Source organism: Pan troglodytes, chromosome 7 (assembly GCF_028858775.2).
Source record: "Pan troglodytes isolate AG18354 chromosome 7, NHGRI_mPanTro3-v2.0_pri, whole genome shotgun sequence".
NCBI classification, from domain to species: domain Eukaryota; kingdom Metazoa; phylum Chordata; class Mammalia; order Primates; family Hominidae; genus Pan; species Pan troglodytes.
The window spans coordinates 80,159,875-80,186,964 of record NC_072405.2 but is presented as its reverse complement, the minus strand read 5'-3'; the positions used below and the strand labels follow the sequence as shown (position 1 = coordinate 80,186,964).

General features: G+C 36.2%; 1 protein-coding gene across 11 annotated transcripts in view; it reads left to right on the top strand.

The window, feature by feature from the left end:
* Nucleotides 1–27,090, top strand: part of EYA1 (EYA transcriptional coactivator and phosphatase 1) — a 460,645-nt gene that overhangs the window by 120,063 nt on the left and 313,492 nt on the right. For 10 of the 11 annotated variants that reach the window (XM_054656818.2, XM_054656820.2, XM_054656817.2 and 7 more), the window contains exon 2: nucleotides 4,863–4,967. In XM_054656818.2, coding sequence (XP_054512793.1) covers nucleotides 4,935–4,967 — 33 coding nt within the window. In that variant the 5' untranslated portion in view covers nucleotides 4,863–4,934. Of the gene's footprint in view, nucleotides 1–4,862; nucleotides 4,968–27,090 lie in introns of those variants that run through there. The other variant, XM_009455500.5, reaches the window with a different exon arrangement.

The window sequence follows — 27,090 nt, the reverse complement described above, 5'->3', positions numbered from 1 at the left end:
TGGTTCATTAGAGATGAAAAATATGGCATCCAAAATATAACCCATTTTTCAAAATCAGCAGGAAAAATTAAAATACATGTCATGTATGAAATAAAAAATAAATATTGTTTTCTTCCCAGGCATATTACCTCCCACTCCCACCCCCACCCTATTTTTCTTCAACCTGGGAAGTCTGTCCCCATGGCCTGCCTGGCTTGACCCTTTCTCTGTCTGCTTCATGTCACCATAATCTACACTTTTTCCAACTTTTCTTCTCCCAATCTTTTGTTCTAAAAATAGCCAGGATGTTTGTGATGAGCTAGAACTAAAATAATAATAAGATAAGGTTTACCTGTACAATGGGGTGCTATTGCTTATTTTGTCAATTGCCTGGCTTTAGCTGATGGAGAGAATAAGAATGATGTGTCTGTATAGAGTGAATATGGATTTAACTGAACCTGGGAAAACTTTAAGCTCAGATCTCTTGCATATTTTTTTTCTTTTCTAAGGAGTAGGGGTTGTTTGTAGAATTGGGAAGAAAGATTGGCAGCCCAGGGAGAGTTTAAATTATGGCAGGAATGCACAGAATAGATTTTTTTTTTATTTTATGTACTTTAAAGTTTCTGTGTTTAAAGCTATTCTGTATTTTGAAAATTAATAGGCTTATGGATTGCAATAGGGCATAAAATATCACTTCCAAATATGTACCTCTGAACTCTTAGCAGTATAATTACAATGTCATCACCAGTGGCCCAACTTCCCAAGGCTTCTGGGCTCCCAAGGGGGATTTTATATGTTTGCAAATGTTTGTCAGATTATAGTCTCAATTTAATGTTTTCTGCAGAGTCTGTTAGATCAGTACCTAAATCTAACATTTATTGGCATAGTTTATTTGCTAGGATGTGTACACTGATTTCAGCTCCTTTCCACTCCACTCTCCCTAGAGTGGCAAATATAAGACACTTCCTAAAACTTCCATTATTCCTGTATCAGGTGAGGCTACCTAACAAAATTAGCTTTTCATTAACAGTCCAAAATCTTGCTTTCTAAAGCATCCCCTTCATTCATGGTCAGCAAAGACCATGACTGAGCTCTCCTCCACCACTTTCCTTAGCTGGGTTTCTTTGAGGGTAGGATTGAAGAAGGCATAGTTCCCTAAGGTGTTCAAAAGATCAATTCAAATGTGGCCATCACTCCTGTTTCCTTGTTGTCTGGGAGGCCTTCTGCTGTTCCTCATGCCACCTGCCCATTCTGCTCAGCAACAGATGCCCATGCAAGCATCTGGCTTGGTACTGTGAATGTCAGTCAGGCGCTCTACCACCTGGAGCTGTGGGTGCCCCTACCCTGTCTCCTGTGTGTTGTGGTGGCCTTGGAAGGGGCTGCATGCCACTCTCTGCTCTTCTTAGATGGTCTCAAACAGCTACAAAATATGGAGAGTCAGGCTATCATTAAATGCATCTCCAGCCTAACACTATGCAGCTTTTTCTCAATTTTTTTTCGGTTGACCCTCTTTTTCTACTTAAGGAGTTGATGTAGTACATTTCAGGAAGAGGCTTTTCCTCTATGCTTAGGGTGAATAGCTAACCCAGAATGTTAGACTTGGTAGACAGGGCCCTAGATGCCTCTTAGTCCTTGTCTTTTTATGAAGGAAAATTTCACTTCAGGTGTCAATAGAAGGGTAGGATTCCACTGTGTACAACTCCAAGGGGCACCCCTCCTCTGGAGGGCACCATCATAATTGACTCAAAAGTGCATAAATAAAGGATTTGGCCATTTTGGGTAGATGCACAAGTGAGTGATTAACCCAGTTCCCTGCTTTTACAAGGTGTTGGGGATGGTTGGTAATGGCCACCACACTTATGGCACCTGTCTGTAGGGACACCTCTGACACCAAGGCACCTGCCTCTGGTACTCCACACATCTCCCCAAACAAATGTCATTCCACTAATCCTCCATCAGTGTTCCCTCCTAATCTATACCTAGATTAGCCTACCTGGATAGTCTTCTACTCCTTTTCTAGAAACCACTCCTAGGTTTATACAAAGCCTCTAAGAAGTTCACCTCTAAGTTCACCTCTATATATGTTTATGTGTAGGTCTGTACAGTTTTGTGACTAGTTGCTCTCTATGTGTGTAGATAGGCAGGCAAGTAGGTGGATAGGTAAACATCAAGTCACCAGTTTTGCTTAAGCCTGTTTCTTAGGATATTTGAAATAAAGCTCAGGACCAGAAATTTTGTGGATGCTTTCTAGTTGATTGAATGATAGCACCACCATTTAACTGTCTACTTAATTCTAGCTCAGAGTTTACAAGTATTCAAAAGTTGTAATGTATCAACAACATTCATTCATTTATTCATTTTATTCATTCATTCAAAATATTTAATTAGTGCCATATGTGACTAGAACCAGAGAGTAAGGCATGGTTCTGTCTCTCTTGGAGCTACAGTCTAGCGGGGGAGACAGGTAGAGAAATAATTGCAATTCCACTAAATGAGTGCTATAATGGAGACAGGCTTATTTATAAACCATGAAAGATCAAGTCCAGCAAGGGAATTAAAGGTTTACCAGAGCCAGGCTCCTAAATATCAGTAGACCCAGTCATGTCATATATTTCATGGTTTGGATTGACATGTAGAAATCTGGAAACAACTATACTGATTTAGCAAGCACTGGAGGATTTGTAAATAGAGTCCACAGCTCGCTGTGATTTTTTGATTTTTGAGTGGTAGTCTTTTTTACTGGAGGCATCTACCTGAAGTCGATGAATGCTGACTGTTTTGACTTCTCAATAATCTGTCTTTTCTTTTTAGCCCAGGAAACAATAACAAACATGAAATTTAGTACAGAATAGTTTCATCTTCAGCAGAAATAAAATTACAAATGAAATACCTTTCATGCTCATGTAACTTGACCATTCTTAATACCTTAAACTGTTCAGTAAGTTCAATATGGAAATATGGGAAAGAAACACATGGGAAATAATCCTGGAATATCAAATATACAGATTTTGATTGAAACGTGTTCACAAGACAGGTATGGAAAGGATGGGAATTTATGGGAAATCAGAGGGGTCTTTGTCTTAGACCTGCTCCCTTCTGTGAGGAATGAGACTGGGCTTTGTCTTACCTCATATAGGTGCACTGTGGGCAATTTGTGTGAAAGCACTTGGTAAACTGTAAAGCATTTTACCAATGTAAGGCAGGATTATTATCATTATTTTAAAATCCCACCTTGGTGCCTGGAACAGTTAATGTACCTCCTAAGAGTAACTTAAGCAATGAAAACAGTCTAGGATATTCTGTAGTATCTCTTCCCTATTTATGCAAGGAATCCTCTAAAAGCAATGCTGTTGAATTTTAAGATTCTGTTCTGCAGTTGAGTACAATTCAAAATAAAGTGTTATATTTTCTTGGTGTGACATAGCATGAATACATTCATATGATTTTTATTTACTCACAACTTGACATTATGAAATTGTTTCTTGTTAAAATTACAAAAACATAGTGCTTTAATATGGCTTCTCTAAATTTTAAGAATCTAGTTATTTATATTTTATGTTGTCCAAAAAGCATCAACTTTATGTTGACAGTGGATTGGGCATACATTTGCAGCATTGATAATGTTGAGCAAAACAAACAAGTGACAATTCTCCTAAGACTTCAAAATTACTTCTTAAATAAACCATGCTTGGAATATTTTACCTGAAAATTATGTGTGAAATACATAGACTCATTACATTATAAAATATGAAATAGTTCTGTAGAATATAAAGCTGCAAGATATTCATTTAAAATTTCTCATTTTCCAGATGAGAGTACTAAGGTTCAGATAGCTTATGTTATTCACGTGAGATCATTCAGCTGTTAAGTGGCAGAGTCAGAACCTGAATTGAAATCTCTTGACTTCCACTATAGTAGCTTTCCTAATATGTGAGCATGTAGAAATTCAAGTACTTTTATAAAAAGTGATACTGAAGTTACACTACTACATGTTCTCTGTTGTGTAATTTTATCGTGGTAATACTAAGATTGCATTTTACTTTTTGCTTAAAATTACATGTGCTGCATTAGTGTTTATGTGAGAGGTAGAATAATTGCTCAGTTGCCAAGCTCAAGCAAGAAAGCCTGAGAGTATCTTTTGAGTACCTCATTTGAGCATGAGCACAAAAATTAATTCTGAACGTTAGGAAATTAGAATGGCATTTAAATTGCTATATTATTTTTTTGAAGATAGCTACATGTAGAATATATCTGAAAATACCACATTTACTGTCCATGTTTTGAAGCATCCCCCAAACCCATTCTTCCTGAAGGTGTTGAGTCTGAAGGTGCAGACTTGATCATTCGTGAAACTGTGACCTAATGTAAACTTGCTAAGAAATAGTATAATAATATCCTTGCCCTAAGGGTAAAACACTCAACTCTTGTTTTTCTCTTTCATCCTTGTTCAGACTACAATCATATTTCTTTGTTAGTATTTCCTCTTTGCATTGTGGTGCAGCTGACGTTGATAGATAGCATGGAGAAACTAAATTCAAAAAGAAAAAAAAAAGAAGAAGAAAAGCTCTTGTACTGCTGGCTCAAAAATAATGTGTGCGGAAGGATCTTTAGCTGCTCCCCCTGCCTCCCTACCATCCTTTCTTTCCCTGGGCTGCAGCTGCTGACAGCAGACACAACTGAGCTATAATTTGGCCACATTTGGCTCATGTAAATTGTGATAAACAGTGAGCCCATAATATTTATTTTAAAGACTCATTCAGTGAAGGTAAGTGTTCTTGACTTGTGTATACACGCTGGTAAATGGAAAGCTGCAGATGTGAAGGCCAGCTCTGAATTTCATGCCACACAATTAATACAGCTGTGTGATGCTCTGTTGTTCACAGGTGCAGGGGTGTTGGAACCCTTTGAAGAAGTGTGTAGCTAATAGCCCATACATAATTCAGAAGAAGTCTTCAATGGAAGACCCCCGGGGGATAAATGGACAGTCTGTAAGTAAACAGAATGTCAGTCCTAAGGAAAGAATTATTACTTTTAAAATCATCATGGCATTTTTATTGTAACCCGAGTATCTGGAAAATTGTCAAAAGCTCTGTACCAATGTACCAATTTTTAATGATTTTGAAGGTTATGAATTAAGTAGTACACTGTTTCATCAGCCTAACCTAATTTATATCTTTTCTCAGAGGTATCAGTTATCAAAAGTAGAGTCATACTGGAAAAACCTAACCTTTAGTATTATGTAATTATCCCAATATGCATAAGATAATTTTTAGGCTTACAGTTTCTTTGCCTCAGGGAAAGCATATATTTGCCTCTTAAAACTTAAATTAATGTCAATTTTTTGGATTCTTTTACATGTATTTGTTTTATGAATATACCTGTGTGTATGTATCTTCAAAATAGGTTTTTAGTGAAGAAGTTTCACAGTTTGATGAACTCTTGAATGGGCTTTAAAATAAGAGAGCCTTAGGTTATATTTTATTTGTTGATTTGTGAGCAGAAGAGAAAGGGTTCGCAGATTTTCTACAGGTTTGTATCAGGAAGAAAGAAAGCTACCTTTGGTTCATAAATGAATATTCCCAATTAGGGGTCATCTTACAAATAACCTTTGAGTTATTTAGAACTTGAATAATTCAATGAATTTTAATTTTAAAAAAAAGCATATTTCAGTAAGTTAAAGTTGTTTTCTCGGAAAATTTCCATAGCAACATTTAGGGCAGCATCCATGACTTTACACTGTAAGTCCCCTGGTCAGATACGATGCTTTCAGACATGTGATTTCATAGCTCAGCTTTGTTCACAGTAGAATTCTTTTTTTTTTTTTTAGCTTTCATTTCTTTTTTAATATTTTGTTATTTAGTTTAAGTTCTGGGATACATGTGCAGAACGTGCAGGTTACATAAGTATATGTGCAACATGGTGGTTTGCTGCTCCTATTGACCCATCCTCTGAATTCCTTCCCCTCACCCCCAGCCCTGCAACAGGCCCTGGTGCATGTTGTTCCCCTCCCTGTGTCCATGTGTTCTCATTGTTCAGCTCCCACTTACGAGTGAGAACATGCAGTGTTTCGTTTTCTGTTCCTGTGCTAGTTGGCTGAGGATGATGGCTTCCAGCCTCATCCATGTCCCTGAAGCATGATCTTTAGTAACACTGTTGTGTTTCCTTTAAATGTATGTTTTACAAGACCTGTTGGTGTTATGCAATAAGCAGGAACTGCTATTGGATGGGAATTTTAATAACAAATGGTCAAGTGCTATGAAGGTATCTTCACAGTCACACTGTATGCAATTACAGAGTGTATTTTATGGATATTCTAAGTCAACTTGTGAGATAATTCACATAAATCACTTTGAGATCACTTCGTATCATGTAGCTTTTACCCTAAACAGAAAACGAACTCAACCCATTTAATTCATTTGTTTGTTTGTTTAAACTCCTATGTTGGGTCTGTGATATTTGAATTTATTATGTTAAAATACTTTTGTAGCTCATATAAAATTAATGAAAAATAAACTCATTAATAACTTCTTACTGCCACCTTTTATGAACTCTGCTCCCTAGATGGAGGCAAGTTGATACACTGGAGAATCACCAACTAATTTAATAATATCTGCAAAGAAATACTGCCAATAATGTTTCTTTTGATACCTTGTATTATGCAAATTCTAATTTAAGACAGAAGATATTAAGTAAGATTTGAGACTAAAATAACAAATAGGTAAGAAATGTAAAGATTAAAAGAATTTATTTTGGCCATCATAATAAAAGATATATGAGAGGGCAATCTAATTGCATCTCATTTTGTCCTGTTTTTATTATGTGAGAGTGAAGCATTTTCAGTCTTGAAAGGTATTTGGCTATCTCAGAGGTACAGAACAAGGAAGGGGTGTTTCTCATAGGCAAACACTGTGTGGCACTGATTGGAGAATCTGTGTCCTGGCAATTTGGCAGCTGACTGCTCAGCCAGGAGGTGTCACAATCTCTTCAGAGGCCTCGTGTGAGGCCTTGGGTGAGCTCCTCGGGCTTCCTTTGGCTCTCAGGTTACTCCTTTGCTTTAGGAAGAGGGGGAGAGAGGCTCAAGATGGGAAGAGGACCTAGAACATAGCTAAAAACATTAAGGTAACTCAAGAATATAAAGAATTTAAAGGTGGTTGCGCTACTGTACTCTAGCCTGGGCGACACACCCAAGGCCCTGTCTCCTTAAGGAATTGAAAAGAGTCCTGGACCAGTATCCCAAGTGCTCACACTTCTAAACATGATTGAACATTCCCTTGCTCATCATGTTCATCTTTCACAAGTTTATGTCACAAACAGTTTCAGCCATATTTAGAGTAAATCCCTGTGCCCACTTCAACAGTTAACAGCATTTGGCCATTCTCATTCCATCTTCCCCCGACCTACTCGTCATACCACCACTGAAAGATTGCTGTTTTTCTTTACAGTTTTTTAAGATAAAATGTATATGGATTAAAAGGCACAAGTCTTAACTGCCCCATTGTAACAAATGGATGTAGCCGTGTAACCTACACCTTGTGTCATAAATTGGAAGAGCTCCATCTTCCCAGAAAGCCCTCTTGGACCCTTCACACTCAGTACTTCCCCAGTACTCATCCTCTCACCCCACAGGCAACCGCTGTTCTAATTGTTTCCACTTTGCATCAGTTTTGCCTGTTCTAAAAGTTCATGCAAATGGAATCCTCAGTGTGTTTCTGGCTTCTTTCACCTAGGACCATGTCTGTGAGAGTCATCAGTGATGTTGCACATGTCCGTAGGTTATTCTTTTTTATGGATGAGTTGTATCCATTGTGTCCATGATATATTCTTTTAAAAATATATTAAGTATATTCCAAATACTTCTCTGGGGACCTTGATTTTTGCATCTGTAAAATGAGAAAAGTAAAATCCATATAACCTAAGGTCCTTTCCAGCTTTATTATTTTGTACCGCTTTCTTACACTCTGTAGCCCTTTGCTCACAGAATTACACCTGCTAATGGTGCATTCTGGATTGTGCCTTTTCTAGTAAGGTTGAAATACTTGCCTCCCTATGCATATTTCTGATAGGAATTGGACCTTTGATCTTTTCAGAAAGATGATATTAAAGACAAAACAATACTTCTTGAAAGATTTTTCACACAATGCTAGCTTACAAAGCATATTTGTAACTCTCAACATGTGCTATTATTAGTATAATATTATGAATCTTTATTGCTTTTGTAAACAACAATTCTTTCTCAAGTCTCAATGGTTCTTTCTCTACTACACAGATACATATGTGACAAGATCGAAAGAGAAGGTGGCGATGCCTCTTCATGTCTTTCTTTCAGCTCAGAGCTCTGGGCTGAGGAGGAGGCTGGCAATAGCTACCAGTGTAATTTTGGCTCCATGATGTCTGCAGAGTCTAGAGAGTCTCTCTCTCTGGGGGAAAGGCTAAGAGGAGCTTCCCTGTGCTTTCAGTGGATGGGAAGGTGGCAGTGCAGGGAAGCCCTTAAACAAGAGTGTGTTCATTCCAAGGGTGTGTGCATTCTTCATCTTGGTGCTACCACTGTCATTGTGAGATTTGAAGCTAAAAATTCTGAGGTGACTGATGATACTTGAGGGAGGGGAAATAGCTGATCGTATGAACATTGAAAACTGCAATATTCCTATCATGTAGCCTCATGACCCTAGCAGAGCTTTGGAAATGTGTCTATCCTATGATGAAAGACCATGGGCAGAGGTGAAGTTACTTCTTATTTTGATCCTATGTAGACATGACCCTGAGTAGAAACGTTAAATCAGAAAGTCCACCTTTCTAATTCTGGAAGGTTCTGCTTATGTGTCTCCCACATTTAGGAAGAGTCAGTAACACGTGTGATTTTGTAAGTTCTATCCACTCTTCTCTTCACTTCATGAGGACATCATGGAGAGGAGGAGGTTTGTGGGCTTTCACATCATTTCTGTCATGATCTTGGCCACTCCTCTGTTCGCCTCTGAAGGGTTCCCATCTGGATGAGCACAGTTCCACTCTCTTAGCAGCCATGGCGGTGGAACTGCTGATACCTTAGTGGTTGTCCTGATCCAAGGTAAACACTGGAAACACAAGCATCAAACAGCAGAGTTATAACCACTTCTTTCAGTTTCTTTAGTTTACTAGGATTTCTAGAAAGAAATCATGTCAAGATAAAAAAAAAAGCACATACTCACTTTTTTAAAAGTGAATTTTAAAAATATATCATTCTATTTTCCTTATGAAGTTGTGAGGGCTGCAGTTAAAAACCCACCACTCGATAACCCAAAACTTGTGTCTGAATCAAATAGAGAGAGCCTAGTTTTTTGGAAACTACATTTTAGACTTGAAGTCGTAAGACCTGGTTTTACCTTTTACTAGCTGTATGACCTGGGGCAGGTTTATAAGCATCAACCTCTTCTGCTATAAAACAGATATGATAATATTTGCCTTCTCTGATTTAAAATCACAATTTTGTAGGTCAAGTGGGATCATGGATTCAAATGTTCTTTGAAAATGAAAAGTGCAACATAACTCTAATTCACTTTTTATTGGAAACATCTCTAGAAAAATGAATAAACGACCATGAATAAAAAATTATCTGGCCACCTGCAAGTCTACAATACAATTTTAAAAATGTGACCATCACACCTGCATCAGGTATTATAAGCACCAACCCTGCATATGTTTGATCATGATGTTGTCAGCTCATGCATTGGGGGGTGGAATTAGGTCTCCTAAGACTCTAAAAGGAGCATTTTGTTATAAATGGTAGATACTTAACTTACTTTTCTTTCAAAAAATTTAGATGATGATATTCTAGATCCTTGTGGAGTAATTTTACTTTAGGGCTCCATTGTATTCTCATAACTGTACCTCTTGTGTCTCCCTTTAAGTTATGATAAATTTGAAGTGCTAACAGCAGCTTTTGCTGAGATGCTGGGTTTTGCAAGAAAACTATTAAATAAAACGTGTATGTACGTTATTCCTGTACTTGGAGATGCTAGAAATAAAAGGTGACTTTTAACCAAACTGGAAAAATTAATTATTTATTTTTTAATAGAAAGAAACCCACTCTTTAGCAGAAGTTACTAAAAGTAGTTATACAAGTATAATACACATGTAGAAGTGAACTGGGAAATTTTATACTAAATCAGGGTTGCATTTATTCAGCTTCACCCCAAGTGAGATATTTTATGTAAGTGAAACTTTTAGATAACTTAAATATAAAACCATGGAATCCAGAGATTTACAATTTCATTTTTTAAAGCCGAGCATCTTTATTAGAAGCCTGCATTCTTTTCTTAGGACTTCTGTAACAAAGTACCACAAAGTGGGTGGCTTAAAACAACAGAAATTCATTGTTGCACAGTTCTAGAGGCTAGAAGTCCAAATTCAACATGTTAGCAGGGCCATGCTCCCTCTGGAACCTGGAGGGGAATCCTTCCTTAGCTTCTGGGAGTGCACCGGCCATCCTTGGCTTTCTGTGACTTGTAGCTGCAGCACTTCAATCTCTGCCTATATTGTCACATGGCCTTTGTCCCTCTTACATCTGTGCCCCTCCTTCTCTTCTTATAAAGACACCAGTGATATTAGATTAGGGCCCATCTTAATGACCTCATCTTAATTTGATTACTTCTTGTAAAGACCCTATTTCCAAATAAAGTCACAGTCACATATACTGGGGATTAGGATTTCTACTTATTGTTTCTGGAGAGATACAATTCAACCCATAACAAAAACTAATAAGAGTGTGAGGCCTAAACCCTTATCTTTTTGTCTACCTATCCCCCTCCTGTCTCAGCACCTTGAATAACTCTAGTTTATGTGGTTGCAAGTAATGGAACTTATCATGAGCTGGCATAAGAAAACAAAAGGAAAGTCTTAAGAAAGAGGGCATCTGGGGAATTCAGGTAATTTTTTTTTCTTTTTTCTGCACATTTTATTCAGTCCTCTTTTTGTTTATAGACTGACTTTCTCTGTTCCCCTTGCATAGTGCTGGCTAACCACCATGGTTTATACATTACTGGGTCATCCACCATGTAGGAAGAAAACCTCTGACCGGTCCTGGATGCATCATGATCCTGTGCCTGATAGAGCAGGTCGCTGCAGCAGAAACACCACAGTTCCCAGAGGAGGGGCTGGGCTGACCACCCAATAGTTGGCTATTGGGATGGACCTTCAAAAACTCCCATTTTGAGATCATTGAAGCACCAGTTTGAAAGCACATATCTGATCCTACCTCATCATTTTACAGATGGGGAGATTTAACCCTTGATATGCCATCACCTATAATCTATTTGATGGAAGTATCTAATAATGAATATATAATTATTTTCCAATACTTAAGGCTTTTTAACAACTATCAGTTAAATGCTGTATCTCTAGTGTACTAATTTTTCATCTTTCTGTTTATCTATCTGATAGCAACAATGATTTGCATTTTTGGCATGAAGCAGTAAGGCCTAGAGTTGGGGTAGTCTTTTCGGATGTGATGGGTACTCAGCAAATAGATAATAACTTGAACTTGGGAAGGCAATTAGGCATAGTGAAGAGAACCTTGACTTGGATTCAGAATTTCTGGTTCTGAGTCACAGTTTATTCTAAGAATTATTTCAATGAATAACTTCATGAAATTAATTTCAATTTCTACACCTCAATTTTGTTTTTTACCAGTAGAGATAACAGACCTATATTGCTGGGTCCCCAGGATGAAGAAATAAAGATACCATATGCCAAAGCACTTTGTAAACTGTAAAGCAGTATATACAGCCACTAGCATCAAGGCCAGTGAAACATCTTTTTGGAAAGGGCAGGACATTTAAAGTCAGACACATCTGCTTGAGCCTTAGCTCTGTACTTGGGCAAGCTGTTTTCGCCTTTCCAAGCCTCAGTTCTTTCTCATTTGTAAATTAGGCATAATAATACCTTTCTTGCATGATTGTGTGATTAAAAATAACATATGAAAGACATACCGTGAATGAGAGCGCAGATTCGGGACCTCAACTTCTTGGATTCAAATTTGAGCTGGGATGGCCTCACTAGTCGTTATTTAATTAAAATGTATTTGACTGGGGGAATGAGGTACTATCTGTTAATTCTGATGTAATGGACAGACATTCACAGGGTTAAGATGAGGTTGTGACGTGGAACATCAGACCATGCTGGAAGGAATTAGGCAAAATTTTTCATTTGAACAGGCAAGGCTGGCTTGGGCACAGTAAAGGAGCCCAGGATAGAATGTGATCTGAGAGTTTCAAAAAGACTGGACGTTAAAGTTCACATTGGGCACCAGGTTGTATTAGCAGTTGGGTATTTTCAGTAAAAAATAAAACCTTGACAGGAAAATTACTCCAGAGCCAGGACAGTGACATGTTTATATTTCCAGGGCCAAACACAATGTCAAGCCCTCTACCTGCACTCAGTAAATGTTTGTTTATCTGAGCTGGCCAACATCTTGTGTTCTGGTGTAGCTCACTTGGTCCATATGCACCAAACAGATGGAGTGTGACAAAGATGAAAATTGCTTGTGGCTGATGCTGGAAAGAAAGGAAAGAGGGGCCCTAACCATTGAGACTCATTGCCCCTGGCTGCCTCTGATCTGGCACTCTTAACATGCAGGAGTGTGAGAGCTTAAAGAACTATGAACTTGTGTCAGTGAGCAGTTAGCAACTGGGGCATGTGGATCTCTCTTTCTGAATAAAAGCCACAGACTTTAGGACTTTGTTTTTTTATGTGTGAGGGGTGGGGGCGAGGGCTAGGGAGGGTGGTTTAAATACTTAAAGAAATCTGGTAATCACCAGAAATGTGAGCTACAATAATAAAGCCATTTTGGTATAGCAATAATACAATTAATTTATTCTATAAAGGACCAGATAGGAAATATTATAGGCTTCCAGGGCCAGAAAATCTCTTATCACATGCCTATAACTCTGCAGACATGGCATGAAAGTTGCCATAGACATATGGAACAGAGTCCCAGGATAATGTTAATGCATGTAGGTAAAATGAGGATTCATGCATTGTTCTGTTGTTACCTCAGTGAGCCCTTCCTATCTGCGGATGGGATGCAGAACTGGTGAATAAAGAGGACCAACTTAAGGGGCTGGGGAATCCAAGGATTTTACTATCTGTGAGAGTTTTGGAACCAGTCCTCCACAGATACCCAGGGATGACTGCCCCTGCACGCAAGGTGGGTCTACAGTTGTGCGCTCTCTCCTTTCAAGATTTCTCATTTTGTTCCTATCAGGCTAGCCCTGACATCTTGAATGTGACTGTTTACTCTCTCTCTGGGCCTCATTTTCTTTATTTGTAAAATGAAGAATTTGGGAGAAGATCTCTTCTAATTTTAACACAGTATGATTCGACTGGTGTCCTTATTGTATTGGATAACTGAAGTTAATAAAGTCTTTGCATCACAAAATAAATGTGTGGTGTTCACCAAGGGATGGGCAGGAAGACCAATCATCAAAGTCAAGCATCCGTGTGAACTCAAGTACTCAGTTTGGTGATCTAGTTCCATAGTTCCAGGATTGCATTTGAACCCTAGTGTGATACATTTCTATATTTCGAAATCCTGCTTCTCTTTTTTTCCCAAATCTTCTTCATCCCTCAGCCAATGAATCTTGTTGTAGAACCCAGAGTATATCTTTATGTTGGCTCTAATGTGATAATGATTCTTTGATGTCCACATTTCTGTGCATCCATAATTTTATTTATGTATAGTATCATATACAATTTTCCTATGATTAATTTTAAAACATGCCTAGAATAGTGATGAAGAAATACTTCTACATTTTGTATCCCATTCCCAGGATGTGTTTGTGGTGATTTTAAAATATGTTCACAAATTCTTTGATACTCCTCCCTTTAAGAGATAGAGCCTTGTAAGGGGGGCCCTTTGGATGAACCCTCTCCTTGAGTGTGGTCTGGACTTAGTGACTCAATTCTACTAGGGAGAAAAAAACAGCAGAAGTGACAGTGGCCACTGTGGACACTAGGTCACAAAGGCCCGTATGGCTTTCTCCCTGCTCTCTGTTGGATCACTCACTCTGGAGGAAGCCAGCTGCTATGTTGCAAGGGCACTCAGGCATCCCTGTGGAGGGGCACATGTGGCCAGGGACTGAAGCCTTCCACAACAACCATGGGAGTGAGCCATCTTACAAGCAGATCATGCAGCCCCAGTTAAGCCTTCAGATGACTGCAGCCCCAGCAGATAGCCAAGATATGTTCTCATGAGACCCTGAGCTAGTACCACCCAGCTAAACTGCTCCCAGATTTCTGCCCCTCAAAATTTGTGTGAGATAATAAATCTGTTACACCGTGATAGATCACTAATACAGGGATCCTATCAACCTATTTTCCATTAAAATTGATAATCAGTATTTTTGAAGAGAAGTGAAGCTTGATCATGAATATAATTAATTATATTAAGTAGCATATATACTATGTATAATTAATTATATAAATATGTGTAATTATATATGTAACATATATACATATTAATATATATATATGTAATATACATTAATATGACTCTTCTTTCTCCTGTTTTATGCAGAATCTATCACTGGGTATTTTTGTAGACTGGGTACATTCAGAGGTCAATTTATTTATCTTTATCTGCTCCTCTAAAACAGAATCTTAATTCTTCACACAATAAGTGCTTTGAACTGCTAATTAGCATATATTTTATTCTAGCTTATATTGTTCACCCAAACTTAAAAGGCTATTTGCCTTCTAGGCCATGAGCTGTTTGAGGGCAGAAAATATTCAAAAGAAACAACCACACTCCCTCTGTCACTCAGTCCTTTCACTATTTTGCACATGACGTGCAAAATGTTTTGGTTGAATGAGTGAATAAGTACAATTGCCTGGAGCCAAGGTTTTGTAAACAGAAAAAGATCTTCAGGCCTGCTAGTGTGGCAGCTTTAGCCCCCACTTGTCTCCAGGGAATCAAGCACCTTTGGAAACAGGCCAGGATCAAGCTCAGAGGTTTTTTTGCTCTGCCAGGTTTCATGAAGGTAACAGGTAACCTAAAAACAAACACCACGGCTATTAAACATCATTAACTGGAACTCTATTAATTGAAAATTTTTGATGATTTGAGGGTGAGGTTAATTTTTTAAATGTTCCTTTACAAAAATTGGATTATAAAGAAATTAATAATATAGATTAATTTAGCTTATGTACATGAATACATGAAATTAGGTGGGCAAAATATGTTAACAATCACATACCAAAAATTTCATGTCCTTTGTGCAAATAAATTCTATTCATTGAAGAAATTTTTCTAAGGTACTCCACTAGATTAAATTAGATCAATTAATGTTTATATTTCAAAGGAATTCATGAAATTTCCTTAAGTGGTCTCCCAAATTCAAACGACATAAATTAGACTCACATTCTCATATATTTTTTTAAATTTTGATTTCATGCAACTCTATGACTTTGTACTCCCATCTTGTATCAATAAAACAGTAACTGAACTTGCATTCTTACCACGTTAATTCAGTGCATACCTGTGAGGGTAGAGGAGGGAGAGTGGGTTTGTCAGGCGATGGAACGCTTGTGTTGGAGCCCTGACTCAGCTGCTGCCCAAGTGTGTGCAAATCTCTGATCATCTCTGAGCCCCCATCTTCATCTCTAAAATGAGGATAGTATTTCAATACTGGGTATCTCAGAATGATCATGAGGATCAAAAGACAATCATGATGGCTTTAGTAAGCAATGTAGTAACATACAAACTCTACTGTTTATCAAGAGCATATCTCAAAAGGCAACAAATGTGTGTGTTTTCTTCCAGGCAGTATTCCGAAACAAAAACAATACTTCCTGTGTCCTCCTTAACAGTTTTTCCTTCTTTCTATAAGTAAAAAGGGAAAAGAAACCTTTTTTAAATTACTGATTTTATTTAATTTTTTTTTTCATTTTGAAATATGCTGTCCATAGTCCAAAGGGATGCCAGAGATCATTGTATTGGGCCATACAAATATTGCAATGGATGACATTCACTCGCCCATTCTTGTTATTGCTTAATTCAGGTATAAACTAAAATTCCATTCAGGGATTCCAGAATTCATGGTAATTTATTCTGATGTTTAGAAATACTCAGATTTTTTATTATATCAAAAACATTTGGCAAAGTATATAGTATGTGATGATTTCTTTCTTTAATGAGGCTGTTGTATTTCTATCAAAGTATAGCTATCACAGGGATGTTTTTCAAGAATAAAATTTTATGCTTTGCATATTCAGGTATTAACTTTAATACTAGTCATATTTTACAAGCCTAAAAATGAATACTGGGTTTGGGATTGATTATTTAATATAACATTTCTAATTTCTATTTAAAAAATTAGCTTTTTCTGTCATAAGGAAAAATGACCAAGTACACGTTTTACTTTATTCATTCTCAGTGCTCACACTGGTGATTTTTAGTGATGTGTTCATCTAAGTTTCTGTGAAACATTAACACAATACCATGATTACCTAGCCTCATCTGGTAAATTGGGAGGGTTAACTTTAAAAATGAGTTCAAAAATATTTTGTGTGTGAAATTATGTATCTGAAAAATGTTTCTATTTGGTTAGTATGCCTGCATTGACCACTTGTGTTCTCAAAATAGGAAGCTGTTGGTGATTAAATGGAACTCAAATAACTTATAAATTTCATTTATAAAGTTGGCTTTTATTAAAATTCATTTGTTAAAAAGTTTACATTACACATTAGAATTAGCTGTTTGCTCAGCTTCCAAATTACTTGGGGAAAGAAGTATACTCACTATTTAGTGGGGACTAACAAAATCAGATCTGTATTTTAACTTCATCAATTTCATTTTATTTTATCTAGCCTTAAAAAAATGATTATCTTTCTGTTTGCCCTAGGATAATTTTCTAAAATATGGTATCTCAAAATTGATATACATGTTTCTTACTCATTTGGAATTTAAACTATGAGCCAGGCTGCCATCTTAAAACAAAATGGTAGCCAATAAAAATTTTCAAATGAACATATGATCTATTTATGACATTGAATGGGGACTATAATTCACAGAACCATTAGTAATGGCAGCAAGAGAAATAACAGGGCTAATTCACACAAGTGTGCAATGAGATTCTATGCTGAACTTCTCATTACTTTGAGCATTAGAGTCCTTTGAAAGTTACATTAACTTTTTGGGACAAAGGTGATTGATTTGCTGTAATTGTAACTGAGGTTAGTGGCTTTCACCTTCACTGCCAATAAGAGCTGAATAGATTTTTGGCCGGGCGCGGTAGGTCAGGCCTGTAATCCCAGCACTTTGGGAGGCCAAGGCGGGTGGATCATGAGGTCAGGAGATGGAGACCATCCTGGCTAACACAGTGAAACCCCGTCTCTACTAAACATACAAAAAATTAGCCAGGCGTGGTGGCGGGTGCCTGTAGTCCCAGCTACCCGGGAGGCTGAGGCAGGAGAATGGCGTGAACCTGGGAGGCGGAGCTTGCAGTGAGCCGAGATCGCGCCACTGCATTCCAGCCTGGAGGACAAAGCGAGACTCCGTCTCAAAAAAAAAAGAAAAGAAAAAAGAAAAAAGAAAAAAAAAAGAGCTGAATAGATTTTTATATTACTTTGGAAGACCAGGCCCGAAATTCTTGTAATGTTCTCACCCACCTTAAAACATGAGAAAAGATAGTAAATGCTAAAGGCACTTGTAAAGGTAGAAAAACAATTTTATAATCCTATAATGAAAAGTTTTAACATAAGTGTATTTTGCTACAAAAAGAAAATATAATAGAATTGCATATTAACTTGTTCCAAGAGTCCTTTCAAGTTGTTGCCAAAACGCTTGAGGTCAGGTGCAGTGGTCCACGCCTGTAATCCTAGCCATTTGGGAAGCTAAGGTGGGAGGATTGCTTAAACCTAGAAGTTCAGGGCCAGCCTGGGCAACATAGTGAGACCACTCTCTACAAAAAATAAAAACATTAGCCAGGTGTGGTGGCATGGGCCTGGGGTCTCAACTAGTTGGGAGGCTGAGGTGGCAGGAGCACTTGAGCCCTGGAGGTCAAGGCTGCAGTAAGCTGTGATCACACCACTGCACTCCAGCCTGGGTGACAGAGAGATCCTGTCTCAAAAAAAAAAAAAAAAGTTTGTATTGATAGCAGAATTTTCCATACATCATATATTTTTAAGTCATTAAACCACTAACAGTCCTTAAGCACTACAAGTTACAAAAAGAGATTAAATCAGCTGATTTTCTTTGGAGATATTAGTTCTATTTCTTTGGATATGTCCAGTGCCTATTACTACAGAAAATAAAGAACATGTATTAGGCACTTACTGTGTAGCAGAGACCATTCTAAGCACTTTACATATACAGCTTTAGCTCATTACTGCTTGGTGATAATCTATTGGAGACTCCTGCATAGAAAATAATGTGGAACTGGATTACTTCTAAAATCCTTTCCACTGCTGAGATTTAGTGAATTCATGATTTATTACCTAGTGCTTAATGAAAGAGAGTAAGTGGGGCTATAAGGATCAAGGTGGTTTTTCCATATTCAAGGAGGCAAAATGCATAATGCTCTCGGCTGTTCCTTTGGGTTTAGCATATAATTTTAATGAAACCTTGCTATATTTTTCCAGAAAGTTTCACATAAAGCACATACAGATTATAAATACTTTTGAAATTTCCATGCTAGTTTTCAAGCCCTCTATGAGCCCCATGATGTAGTAAAGTCCCTTAATTCTTCTTAATATTTAGCAAAATGACATATGATCCATGATTAAGCAATAAGCTTTATAAGCTTCAGTTTGTCATAAATTAACTCAAGGAACTTATCCTGTTTCTTTTCTCTTCTCTTTCTTGTATTATCTTTCTAATAGAAGCTCAGATTGATAGTTTAAAATCTGAACTTAAAATGGGCTAACTGATTACTTAGTGCCTAAGTAATAAAAACCTTTGAAAACATGTGCAGCCTTGAGAGAAAAGTATAACAGAGTCATGCTTGTGAAATGCTTGGAAACCATTGACTTAAGGTTTATAAAGCAATTCACTTAACATTTTTTTGCATTTGGGGGAAAAAAGAAGTATGTTTAGATTTTGATGGTTTAAAAATATATGTTAAGAGACCATGTTTCACCATTTAAAGTTTTACAGAAGAGAATTCTACAGTGATTTCTCTGGTTAATAGATGCATGCATTTCCATGCATTATACTTTTAGAAATTTCTGTAGTGAATCTACAGTTGCATGTTCATTTTGCTTTGAACAGTGTTTTGTTTAACTTCTTTTGTTTCTTTATATATCAAAATATAACAAAATTTGGAACTACATATGGGAAATAATATATAATTCCCATATGTAGTTCCACATTTTTCAAAACAATTAGACTATGAGTATCTCAGTTAAATTAAAATGAAACTCACAAATATGATGATCTTAGCCTTAATTCCACGTCACTGAAATGTGAGTGGTATTGAGGACAGATTTAAGATATGACTGAAAACATATTCAGCCATTTTTGTAGTTTTGTTCTCAGTATTTGTTGATGCTATTATTATTAATTTACTATATGTATCTACTTCTATTGTTCATTTCCATCTATTATTGGTCATACTGTGTATATTCTCTTTAATTCAATTCTAAGTAATGCTGGCTTAATTTGAGTTAGAAAAAAATAAAGATTTTTTTTTTTTAAAAAAGAGGTGACCCAAGTGTAGGATTGGAACAATAGTTAACCTATTGTGTCCAGTCTTGTGATAAACATTTTTGTTTTAACTATCAAATTTAATTACCTGTTGAGATTCATGGTACTTTGGGAACCAGAATATATTTGCAGCTAACTACAAAGATAATATAATTGCAATTCCTTATGTAAGTTTTAAAATGACATGTGTTAACTTTTTTTAATATTTGAGAGTACTGCATTTTAGGTTATTTTGCACGCATATATTTTTGAATGTAAAAAAAGTCACAGCTTTAGTCTTTATTTCCGATCTTCATTATCTCAACTGTTTTAAACCCTTAGATAGCATTAGCAAAAGTTGATGAGGAGCTAGATCAGCTCACTCAAGCTGAACTCTGGCCCTGGGGGTGTGAAGGTGGGGAGAGGAAGTGTTCTTCATCTCTTTCTCAGAGGTGTGATTCTGTTTACTTTGGAAAGAAAAGATACAAGTATCTCCTAAAGTGGATTAGACGTGGCAAGACAAGATGATACATTTGCACTATAAACTCTCAAGCAGCTGTGAGAATGCAGTATGTGTGAAATTTCTTACCTTCTTAAAAATCTTGATAGAGTTGTAGTTAAGCTCTTAACAGTCAAAAACAAACTGCCAATGAAGTTTATTTTCTTTTTTGCTGAGTTTTCTGGACCATTGTTCCGCTTGAGGGGCCCTGTTTGTTAGTTTTGGCTCTGGACTTCTCTTCCTTAAGGATAAGCTCTCCTAAGGCACTTGCACAGCGCAGTGCTCAGGGACTGCCTAGCAGTTTCTTCACAGGCCCAGCTAAAGCATAATTCAACTGCATGACTTCCTGCCTCAGTGGAGGGGGGGGCCAATGAGGGGGTTTGTATCTGTAATGTAAATACATAGTTGATTGTGGAAAAAACTGGGACATTATTGTTTGTTCTCATAAAAGGTTCCTGCTGGAAGTTTTATTTTAAAGTTGGCTTTTAGCCTTTTCTGCTATGACTTGGATACTGATCTGATTTTCTGCTTTCATGCCCTTTATTAAAAATTTAAAATATTTAATTCAACATTAACTGTGCTTACAAGCCACATAGCAGAATAAAATCACATTACAAACATTGTAGTATTAGATTTTATCACCATTTATTTCTTCTAGCCTGTCCAGGGATTTCTTCATGTTCAGTAGAACTAATTTGCAGTCAGACACTGAGGTCTTCTAGAAGGCCAGCAGGCTCCAGAAATTAATTTATCCAAATAACCGATCCCTTCTAGGCCAACCATAGAGGGACACCAAAATGGCCTAAGAAGGCAGAGCCTCCTTTTGAAGTCTGGAATGTTTTGACTGACTTGAAACAGGCGGCTGGAATGAAAGGATAATTTTCAGTGACCCAGGGGATTTTTTTTTTTTTTTTTTTTTTTTGCCATTTTCAAATATTAGGTAAAACAAAGAGAAATTGCTTGCTCTAATTTAGAAAGACTTAGTAATCAGGAAGGCAACCAGACTGAGCATAAAGTTCCAAGGTCTATAGCAGAGGCTCATTTACTAAGCCTAGATTGCTGGCAAAATCACAATTATACCCTTAAAAAAACTTAGAGGGGATAGGTTTTAGTCAACTCTCTATATTTTCATCACTTATACCTGAATTATTTTCTTAATATTTTAAAAAAGAGAACATGAATTGCTTTGATTTATTGCCATCTAAAAAGTTGCTATATTTTAATCTTAATTTTATTAAATGAACAGGAAGTTATAATTTAAAGTAGCTAACTACACTAAATTAGTTTACTAGAAATAGGGTAGATATTTCATGTTTGTCTGTTAAAAATGAATAGATTTTAAGTCTATGAGATCTTTAAAGTAAACTGTCACATGAGCAGAAGCACTGTCTAGGTGTAACAAATGTTTTTTGTCTTCCAACTCAGAAGAGATCAAAGCCATTTTCAAGAGATTTCTTCCTTACATTCTACGTTAATATTCATTGTCATAGGGGGAAAAGTACTTTGTGTTTTTAGTGAAGAAAATAAATTGGCAGTAGAAATTGGTAACCAAACTGTACAGTACATTAAGATATAAATGGCAAATACTGCTTTTTACACATTTCTTGTGACTTGTAGTGCAACTATGTACTACTATAGTATTATTTAGGAAAAAAGCGTTCAATAATACTTGTAATTTAAAAGTACTGGATATTAGTAGATACTAGCTGATTTTATGAACTTAGGTTTTTTATTTTACAGTTTTATAAAATTATAAAGTAATGTATATACTAACAAGGCCACAAACATGTCAACCCCGTTTCTTGCCATTGTTCATTCTTTTAATTGGTGAAGTATGCAATGAATTAATTTGAACAAAAAGAAATTATAATTTTATTTCTTTTGATTTGTTTTCAGATGTTTGCTTGTTTTTGCATTGGGTTGATTCATACTCTACATTCTCATTGCTGAAGTTGTAAAACTTTATTTCTCTAAGTCTCATCTTTAATTTTTATGCCAGTTTTCTGTTTGATTAGCTGCCTTTGCAAAGGCCGAGTGCATGGTAGATATAAGAAAAACATCTGAAGGCTGAGGCTTTCATGGGAGGTAATGGTCACACTATTCCTAGACATGACAGAGAGAAAATAGCATTGTCGCTTCACCTTTACATCGTCTTCAAGTTCTTGTTTTAGCACACTGAGATTCTGATTTTAAAAATGTCATCTGTCTAATAAATTGGAGAAATAGACGTTGGAAAAGAAGGAAATTGAGAGGTTTAAGTGATGGTTTACTGGGGTCAGCAATATTAATCACTTTTGGAGGGAAGGTGAGTCAAGATGCCTTTGGCAAGAAGAACTAAGACTCTAAGTAAGTATGTAGTAAAGATTTAAGAATTGTTTGCAGTTGAAAATATTGGTTGACAATTAAGAGATAATGGTTGCTTAGACTGATAAATTTTATAAAGTAGAATATCCTCTATGATTGTACAATGCATTGAGCCATGGGAAGAAATTAAAATTTCTAATTTGTAATTCTATCCTTTTGAAAAAAAATATTTTTGTAGATTTTATTATATGTAATATGTTAGTAAAGCACAATTTGTCTATAAAGTATAGATACATATGTGCTGAAATTTTTACTGATGAAGAATTTATGATTAAAAAACATTGGGAAACTGCTAGTTTAGACAATAGTTAGCATTTTGTGCTTTATCCTGTATATTTTTCATTAGGAATCAGGGATTGTATATGTTAGATCAGGAATTTAAGTAATTAAAATATGAAATTCCATACTTACAATTAATAAATGCATATTGATAATTTAATTTTTGATATATATATCTCCAAATTATTTAGAATATACAGTTATATATATGTATACAGTTATATATATATATATAGTATGTTTCCCTATCTTGTGAACAACATACTCAATGGGGCTTGATCATCTTTTATCTTTAAAAAGTAATATTAGTTCTTTGGTTAAAGTCACTGTGATGCAAATGTATTCACTTTATATATAATAATGAGAAACCTGGGTAAAAGGTAGCTGATCTTTTCTTTGAAACTGTGTTAATGAACCTTATGATAACTATTTTTTCAGCATTCATAGATTTGTCATTTCTTTTGGTTTGAAATTACTATAAATTTGACATCTGGATAAGTTATATGATCTAGTTGCTTGGTAATAGAAGGCTTAGTGAGGGCAGGATGCATTTTTCAAAATATTTTAAAAGATTTTCATGGAGAAGAAGATTCATCATGATATGTTTAACTGTAAAAGACATAGGATCATAAGTTTAGTTTTGGGCATTTGAATCTGAGCGCTTTTGGAGCAACTCAAATGATGTTTGTAGAGAGTTGAAAATTTGGATATGGGTTTCTGGAGTGGCCTGGCCTGAAAGTATAGATCTGAGATCATCAACAAACAGGTAATATTGAAGCCAATATGTGAGGTGACTTAAGAAGGGGTGTTAACGGTGAAAAAGAGCAAACAAAAAAAGATTTATGGGGATATTAGAACCAGCAAGAGGAGGAGGGGCCAACTATGAGCACTGAAGAGCAGCTGGAGAAGTAGATGAACCAGAGGGAACAGGACAATTCCAGGTTTTTTTGTAGAATTAAGTTGATTAAGCACTGAAAGTTGTGCAGTGGATAGAACACAAGTAGTTTGAGTTTGACAGTGAAGGGTGGAATCCAGATTACTTGTATTGACAAGTAAAGGAGAAATGAGGTGCTGGAAATACAGAATTGGAATTTAACTACCTTTTGTAGAAGTTTGACTGAGTAGGGAAGGGTTGGCCATAGCTAGGGAGAGACTAAGGACTAAGGGGAGATTTTTAGAGAAGTTGTCCACTCAGGAATGTGGGAAAGCCCAGTATTCATCCTCTAATCCTAACCTACCTCTAAGGTGGCTTTGTCTCATATGCACCCTTCTCTTCAGAGAGCACAACATTATAGGCAATGGCCAACACACCAATAAGGCTGTATTTTTGGCCATACTGTGCAAATTTGTATTTGCATATAATAAATAATCATTTATGTGTTACTGGCTGAGGATCATCTTGAACCATCTCTCAGAGTTCTAAAAGCCATATTTTCCTCTTTGGCTGCATATATACTGTGTGACTTCTCTGCCTGGCAAAAGCCACCTTCTATATAGAAGTCAAAGGCCAACCATGTGAATTCACCCTGGTAACTCCAACTAGTTGTCCTCTCTCACCTTCCATCCTTCAAGAGCTCTACTGTGGCCCTTAGTAAGTTGATTTACAAGTAGCCATTTACACATTTTTCATCCAATGACTTGTGAATTCTCAGAGGAATACCCTATCCCGTTTCTTAATCACTAGCCTATCACATTGCCTGGTACTCAGTGGCTATTCAATGAAAATTGCTTGAATGAATGAATAAATGAATGAAAGAATAAACAGAGTACATGAGAAAAGACAAACTGTATGTATTGGGAGAGGCACCAAAAAACTGTCTTTGTGACTATAGGTTATTTGTATACATTACAGTCTTCCATGTGTAACTGTCAAAGGCCAACTTGATCTATAGAGAGGGTAATTATTACAGCAAATTGGGATTATGTTTACATATCTGTTAATCCCTGTTTATTCAAAGTAAGGATATACTTAGTTTATTAATCCCATCCTTTTGAAAAGTATATATTTGTATAGGTTTTATATTTTATGTGATATATCAAAGTAGGGACATACTTTGTCATATTCATCATTACTTGTCAAGTAATAGAAAATAAATAAGAATTTCAAAAGAAAGTTTGAATTGCAAAAGGTCTTGTTGGGATTATTTAGAATATACAGTTATAGTTTTGATAGGGGCTGTAATGTTCAATGGACTATTGTTGAAAAGTTTTTGTTTGCTTTTCATTCTAATTTTCTTTACAACAGTTGCTCCCATTGCATAAGAATCTTCAAAGTAAGAGGAATGCAAATTAGTGTAAAAAAAGACTTGGGTTAAGAAATGTTTTACATAGTTTTCTATGTTTCCCATCATTTATTTGAACAATACTAGACTTGGCACTTTTCCGTCATGGCAATACCATAGTATGAACTTTATCAGTAGTAACAATGTGCTACCACATAATTAATTGGCTTATTTTTTTTGATATTGAGATTCAACTTGATTTTGAGCTTGTGGTTAACTGAATGCTTTCACACAGCAGTAACTGAACACTTTATTATACAATAATAAATGAGATTAGTTTCTCTTAGAGTTGGGGTCCAGAAATTGGGAGGCAGAGAACTGGAGAGACTAGAGCATAATTTTGAGATCATATGACTTGGATTCCTATTTGGGCTTTGCCACTGACCAGCTGTGGGAATGCACATCAAGTTACTTATTTGGCCTTCCTCATCTGAAAAATGAGCCAATAGAATTTCATGGGATTGTAAGAAATACATGAGAAAGTGCTTGACATATGGTAGCTACTCAACTAACACTGGTCTCTTTCTTTCAAGATGATTTTGTTCTGCTTTCTTTTACCATACACTAAAAATGTGTAACTCATTGTCTTACCTTTTCAACCTTGCCACCAGGAAGGAAGATCTGAGATAGGTTTAGTGCTAATTATTAGGAGTTGTTTTATTCCAGATCTTAATACAAATTTTGCTCTACTGTTTGTCTTCTTTACTAATGTTTTTCAGTTTTCTTAAAAAGACTTAGATATTTCTATAAAAATTGTACATTGAAAATAAAACTTTAAATGATACAATAAACTAAAAAGGAAAGCTACCTCAAATTCTACTAATCAGAAATCACCATTGATAGTTGATATGGTTTGGCCGTGTACCCACCCAAATCTCAACTTGAATTGTATCTCTCAGAATTCCCATGTGTTGTGGGAGGGACCCAGGGGGAGGTAATTGAATCATGGGGGCCCGTCTGTCCTGTGCTATTCTTGTGATAGTGAATAAGTCTTACAAGATCTGGTGGGTTTATTGGGGTTTCTGCTTTTGCTTCATCCTCATTTTCTCTTGCCACTGCCATATAAGAAGTGCGTTTGACATCCCGCCATGATTCTGAGGCCTTCCCAGCCATGTGGAACTGTAAATCCAATGAAACCTCTTTTTCTTCCCAGTCTTGAGTATGTCTTTATCAGCAGTGTGAAAACAGACTAATACATAGTATCAGTTTTATATCATTCCAGACTTTTCTTGATGCATATGTACAGATGAAAAATGATTTTATAAAAGTTAGATCATACCATTAATATTTTAATTAAAAATATTTCATTCTATTTGACTTTAAAAGAAAAAACCTGAAGTGAGGTAAAGAATTCCTGAACTACAGGAAACTGTTATATTTACAAGTTATATCAACTATAAAAGACAATCTCAAGAGCAAAATATAAATACAAATCTACAAAGTAAGTTATTTTTAACTAAAAATAGAGCTCCCATAGGATCCAGCAATTCCAGTGCTGTGTATATACATAAAATAAATGAAATCAGCATATTGAAGAGATATCTGCACTCTCATGTTTGTTACAGCCCTGTTCATAATAGCCAGGATTTGGAAGCAACCTAAGAGTATATCAGCAGATAAATGGATAAAGAAAATGTGGTACATATACACAGTGGAGTACTATTCAGCCATAAAAAGGAATGAGAGATCCTGTCATGTTGCAAATGACAGGATCTCACATTCCTTTTCATGCCTGCAGTTCCATGGGTGGAACTGGAGATCATTATGTTAAGTGAAAAAAGGCAGGCAGAGAAAGAAAAGCATCGCACGTTCTCATGTATTTGTGGGATCTAAAAATCAAATTAATTGAACTCAAGTACATCATAGAGTAGAAGGCTGGGAAGCATAGTGAGGAGCTGGAGAGGAGGTGGGAGGGTTAAGGGGTACAGAAAAAATTTAGAAAGAATGAATAAGATCTACTATTTGATAGCACAACAGGGTGACTATAGTCAATGATAACTTAATTGTATATTTTAAAATAACTAAAAGAGTAT